This window comes from Dipteris shenzhenensis, chromosome 28 (genome assembly GCF_047967505.1).
Source record: "Dipteris shenzhenensis isolate YYH24624 ecotype China chromosome 28, Dip_SZ_1.0, whole genome shotgun sequence".
NCBI classification, from domain to species: Eukaryota; Viridiplantae; Streptophyta; class Polypodiopsida; order Gleicheniales; family Dipteridaceae; genus Dipteris; species Dipteris shenzhenensis.
In genome coordinates this window covers 6,314,864-6,320,863 of record NC_141623.1, presented here as the reverse complement: position 1 = coordinate 6,320,863, position 6,000 = coordinate 6,314,864, and the positions used below count along the sequence as shown (strand labels likewise).

The window sequence follows — 6,000 nt, the reverse complement described above, 5'->3', positions numbered from 1 at the left end:
TGTTGATGTGCCAAGATACTTCAACTTTGCTATAACGCCATCTACATGGACTGCATACGCAACTGATACACTAGGTGTTCCTATCGATGTCCCGGATTACAATTTTCTCCTGGCAAATGAGAGTCCATTGAGTGCCAATACAACTAAGAGTGGGTTCGGTGCAAAGACACTGGCTTGGAAAGGAGCCGGCCTCCTGAGCAACAAGTCCCCTCATTTACCTACATTTCTTCCTTAGATAACTAGAGCTAGGAATGGAATACATATTGCCTAAATTTTGTGACAGACATGGCCAAGCTAGAAGTCTGTAAGCAGGGAAAGCCCTTTTTCTAAATCCGTATGTAAATATTTTCAAATAAAGCTGAGAGATGTAATTGCAATTCACTGTCTTGATTCTCCAATGTGATCTCGATGATTGTCTCAATTCTACAATGTAATTTCGTCACTGTCTCGATTTCCAATTAATTGTTGTTTAGTGGTTTATTTGAGTAATTTTGGTGATAATAGTTGTTTTAATGGTTTCTTTGAGTTAATGCGGGGCGGGCCAAATAAGTTGATTAATTAATTAATTGACGAGTAATTAGAAGCCAGTATACCCCACATTTATAGTATCCCCTTTGGTCTTGATGGAATGGTAACATTAAAGTATTGACTTTGGTCTTGATGGAATGGTAACATAAAGTGTCTTTATAAGCTAATTTACCGAAATTTCCTTCACATAAAGTACTCACATCTGCCTTTGTCAATGCTTTTCATTGCATAAACATGATTTTATCTTTGTGAACACTCTTCTTCTATTAATACTTTTAGATTGTTAGTTTCCCTGCAAGTATCCTGGTTTCCACTCCTACTGCTCGGACTCTTGCAACTATTTTGCTCTAGAAATCTATTGTTCATTTGATGATCAGCCCGAATGCCAAATAGTGTTAAATCTAGAATACTCATCCCTAACCATTTTAATTTAAAAAGGGGAAACCCCCTTGTACTCGCAGCACATTCTCTGTTATATTCCATCAAATAAACATAAGCATTTGGGCACAATGTTGAAAAACGTTCAGTCTGTCTGATGCTCACAGCAGTTGAAATTTTTTTGAGCATTGACAGATCCTGCAATGCTAACATGCCACTGTTCCAGGGCAGCAGAACACCACCTCCATTAAAGAAACACTTGCCGATCAAAAAATAATGATACTGCTTCAAGACGCTGTTACAGTATGCTGCTAAACCTCTCAAAAAATTTGTGTTAGATGGCCTTCGTGTCAAGAAATTACTCAGTTGCCAGAGCATGTGGAAAAAATTGCACATATCTTTCGCACATGAACATAATGCACAAAACCATCAGGCCCTTCCAGCTATAGAGGATATCAACCTCATCTTCTGTAATTACCATATGCTTTCTGTGATGTATGCCCAGCACCACTATGCAGAAGTTCCAGGACAGCACTGACCACTCCCTTGCCTTCAGCATGGATGTCCAGGTGAGGCTGCTCAATCTTACGCTCAAGTAGGTTATCAAGCTCCTTCCGAAGATCCTACACACCGAGTCAGAAACAACCCTGTCATTCTTTCAACTAACTCCACAAGGCAAACGTCAAGACAGCAGGGGGGCATGAAACTGCAACTTACTTGCACTAAGCGTGCAATCTTGTGCGTTGCTGAAAACTGCAAGTAGCCTCCAAGCATCTGTACCCCATCGCCTTTTTCGTTGGGTGTTAGGCTACCTCCAAACATTAGTAATGCATAGTCGGAGATATTTGTCGAGTCTCTTATGTATATGCCAGTCGTTTTTACTTTCTCGCTGTAGACTAGCCACGGAAGTGGAAAAGGGCTCACTCGTGCATTGACAGATGCTGGGTGAAGATCTACTTTTCCATCCTCCCTAGTAAAAAAGGCTGTTCTTCTTCCCCTTGGTTTACACTGAACCACACTTGGAAAAAGGCCTGCACAGAGAACTGCTCGAACCATTTCCAAATCTGAAGAATAACTATTGTATACCTGTCATCATCCCCAAATTCCTCAAAACCTCAATTAAAAGACATAGCACAATTACAACAGTACTAGAAAATTCTGTTTTTGTACCTGTACACCCCTGGATCGATCAAAGAAACCAGTGTCAGAAAGAAGATCTAGAAACTGAAGGCGCATGTCTTCCATCATATGGAGTGTAGGTGGAGAGAGATAGTTCTGCCAACAAAATTGGCGATCCCTGCCCTCACGTTTGGCTGCCTGCCAACCTTCAAAAGCTCGCACAAGAGAAATATGGTCACTGCATTCCAGTAAGGAAACCAAGTCAGTTGACTATACATTAAACAAAATGAACAAAGTGCTCTAGAAAAACATGTACAAGCAAGAAAAAATATCTGGAAACGCTTCTACGTGTTGTAAATTAAGACAGGACACCCCGGCAGCAAGAATTAATAAGTGATACATTGAGATACAAACACAGCTTTCCCCATATGAGTTGGTAAGCTTACAACAATCTTCTCGAAGTTCTTCAACATTTTCTGTACCAAGCGAAGATGCCCAGTACATAAATTATACTGTGCAATGCAAGTATTGCTCTTCTTACCTGAAGGACTCTCCTGCAAACTTTCTCCTTGCTTCATCAGCTTCCTCTTTCCTGTCAATAGGGAGAACAAAAGGATCACGATGACCCAAAGCTGCTGCAATTGTCAGAGCAGGCCCAAGGCACTGGAAGACAGCTCCCATCAAAAGCATCTTGCCAATCCTTGGATCTGTCGGTAGGGTTGAAAGATGACGACCTGAAATGTAAAACCACCGAGTCTTATTATATTATGAGATTTGGAATCACTGCTCTCTCCAGACTTTAAGACAATACCTGGTCAAGATCAGCAGAATACCAGCATTGGAACCTTTGTCAATTCTATAGTAATGCATCCACAATTCTAATCCTATTTGATTGGAACTGAAAATGTGCTTTCTCAGGACTCACAGTGGAGTTCGACTCAAGCTTTTAGGGGAACAAACCATTACTGCAAATGTGCTTGCATGGTACTGCTCTCTTGCTGCCTGCTCTGCCTCCTCCCTCCTAGCCCGTCCCCCCCTGTCCTGCCTCCCTTCCCCTCTTGCCCCTCTCTCTTCCTGCTCGCCCCCTTCCTCTTCTGTCCGTCTCCCTTCCAAGTCCCGAAGGTGCAGTTGATTGTAGAAAACCTGGATACCCTACCATACTTATAGAGAGCTTAGTGGCAGTGTCTCCAGACAACCGGTCAAGGTTTCGTACATTGCAAATAGATGTGCTATCTAGCCAGGGCCTGTCACACGTCACAATCCGTTTCTACATTCGCCCCAAAGCCTCACAGACCATCAGTAGAAGAGGACGGAGGAGGGCAAGTGGTTAGAAGGGGTAAAAATCCTTTGGATTAAAGCAAAGCTTTTCAGGGCCACATGGCACAAGTGATTTTGGGCAAGTTATTTTTGGCAAAGCAAGAAAGCAGTGAAAGTAAAGCTTTCCCCACAGGTTTAAAAGACCAAGCAAGGCTCTCCTTCCCAGTAGTGCAATTTGTTCCAGGACAGTTCCCACTCCAGTTCTAGGCGCCCTCCCCAGCTACCTTACAGTTCCAGCTTCCAGATCTCCATGCAGCCCTTGAACCTTCTACTGGACTCCACGCAGCCATTCTCTCTAGTCTCGCAATCTAAGACAGGTCTCTTCATCTCTGTCGCCAGCTTCCATCATCTTCTCTCCCAGACGCATGCTTTTGCTCCCTTTCTGCTATCCTTTCCCCAATCGCATGCTCCTATTCTAACCTGGGAGGCTGTCTGGAGTGGATCGTGGAGTTTTCAAACTGCTAGTATCTGAATCGTTGCTGTTTGAAGCTATCTGGAGGTGCCAGTCTTCAATTCATTGCATCAGAGAGCTTCAGTTTGCAGCCGCATCTGTCAGGAGGAGTTTGCCACTATTTCGCATCAGTTTGGGACTGTTTTGCTGAGGATTTCAGCATCTTGTTACTAGCTTGGACCAGCTAAGGGTAGCAGATAGTGTTCTCCTTGATTAGAAGAGCCAACCTTTGCAATCGCAATTTTCAGCCAGGCAATGTTCTTGTGGTTTTTCAGTTATTGCTTTGTCTAGAGATCTTGCCAGATGCCCAGGGACAGTTAGGGTTTGCTGTCCTTCAGTTCGCAGTTTATCTGGGCAGTTGTCAGTGGTTGTTCTTGATGCCCTTCATCTATTTGAGCTTGCCCTGAGGTCCTTCCCTGGATTGCTAGGGTTTTGCACAAGGTTTCTGTTATCAGTATTCTGTGATTGAACTATCAGATATTGGCCTGGCTTTGGCTCTGTTGTAAGATTGCTCTCTTTGATAATATTAAAGAAATACCGCAAGGGGCGCCACGTTTTGGGGCCAATACGTTGTCAGAGGTGTGACCCCCGGGCAAACTACCTCTGGGCTTGTTCAAAATTTCTTTCTTGCAAATCTGAATTTTCTAAGTGGCTGTAATTTCTGCTAATTGCCCATTAATTGTATCTACCACCCTTTGGGGATTCCGAAGGCCAGTGACAGTGGTTCCATTGCCGGGATCCCACCATCTTTCTCAAGAGGTGAGCCCGTGGTTGTGCTCGGCAGGCACAGATAACTGAGCAATAATTTCAGCCAAGAAAATTCAGTCACTATATCTCATAGGCAGACTTCCTCTCTTGAGTCTGATCAGGAATGCCTTCATGATACTGAGGAGCACGAGACCTCTGGGGATGAGGATTCTCCGCAGGAAGACCAGGCTTTTGAACATCAATGTGTTTTGGACAGCAGAAGTTTGGGCAGCAAGCTTTTGGGCCCCAGATGTTTGCATCGTAGGTGTATGGGCAGCAAGATCCTGGACAGCAGGAACATCAATCAACTCCTGTTCAGTCAGAGCAGGACGAAGAAGATGAGGCTGACACTATGATATGAGAGCAATTGTTTGAGTAGATGAATATCTTGACCCAGTTGATGCAAAATCCTTGACTTCAGAAGATTCTCAACCCTCCCAAGGGGGAGAAGAGGAAGACGCACACACGTCAACAGCCACGCAGGCAGTTGTCAGACCTCAGCCAGGTAATCCTTCACCTAATCCCATGCCTCAAGTTCCTATTCAGCAGTCAGCCTTTGGTCCAAGTGTTGGGCCAAATGAGCAGGCCAACAATTTCCCATTCTTTAATTCCAGACAGCAACCTCTTCCTCAGCCTGTTTCATACCCAGACTACTTTGGGGGTGGTTCAGTATTTCAGGCCATGGTTGGGCTGACCAACAACGGTATGGGAATGGTTGGAAATGCCCTGATGGGATCTCAGCCTGGTATGCAAGGTTTCCAAGGCCAGATGCTTGGAGGTACGCAGCCCGGAATGTCGAATGTGATTGGGAATGTTGGAATGCAGCTACGGATGCAGGGAGGCATGGGTGATCCCATGGGTATGTTCAGAAGGCGGCCACTTTTTTGAAAGGTAATGCTCTCCAATGGTGGACCAATCTACTTCTGTAAGGTTTAGCTCCTGTTACTTGGGTTGGTTTCAAGCAAGTATTTTTTGCTTCATGGCTGACACAAGTTTTGAGGTGGATGTGATTACAGCCTGGCATGACCTCAATCCTAGGAGCTATGCTAACCTGGATATAACCAAAAATTCTGGTCAACTCTCTTACCTGTCAGTTCATATAGGTTTGTGCCCTTATCTAAGCACGTGGAGACGTATTGTTGTGGGCTACCCAAAGAGCTAAGAGACTATTGCACGAAGACAAGGGTCGTGTTAGAAATGACCCAACAGAGGGTGCGCACTACGGAAGACTTATAGTAATGCCCAGGAGCTCACACAGTGTGGTGTGGGTGTGGAATCACAAACTTCTTTAACTAATGTGCATCACATAGATGTGCAGACTCATCAATAGAGAATGAACCAGCCAAATAGAGAAACCACCAAAATAATATATTTCCGTCCAAAACCATGGACACGATACAAAAGATATAGATCCACAGTCCCACCAATGGTGTGGTCCTCTGATCTTACCACAAGGTCCT

General features: G+C 44.3%; 1 protein-coding gene across 2 annotated transcripts in view; it reads right to left on the bottom strand.

Annotated features, from left to right (window-relative positions):
* Positions 1-948: 948 nt before the first annotated feature.
* LOC147883102 (RNA helicase family protein) overlaps positions 949-6,000 on the bottom strand; it is a 78,271-nt gene continuing 73,219 nt past the window's right edge. For both annotated transcript variants that reach the window (XM_087399268.1, XM_087399267.1), the window contains 4 exons: positions 2,567-2,759; positions 2,077-2,263; positions 1,624-1,992; positions 949-1,529 (listed from right to left, as the gene is read on the bottom strand). In XM_087399268.1, the coding sequence (XP_087255394.1) occupies positions 1,368-1,529; positions 1,624-1,992; positions 2,077-2,263; positions 2,567-2,759 (911 nt within the window). In that variant the 3' untranslated portion in view covers positions 949-1,367. The remainder of the gene's footprint in view (positions 1,530-1,623; positions 1,993-2,076; positions 2,264-2,566; positions 2,760-6,000) is intronic.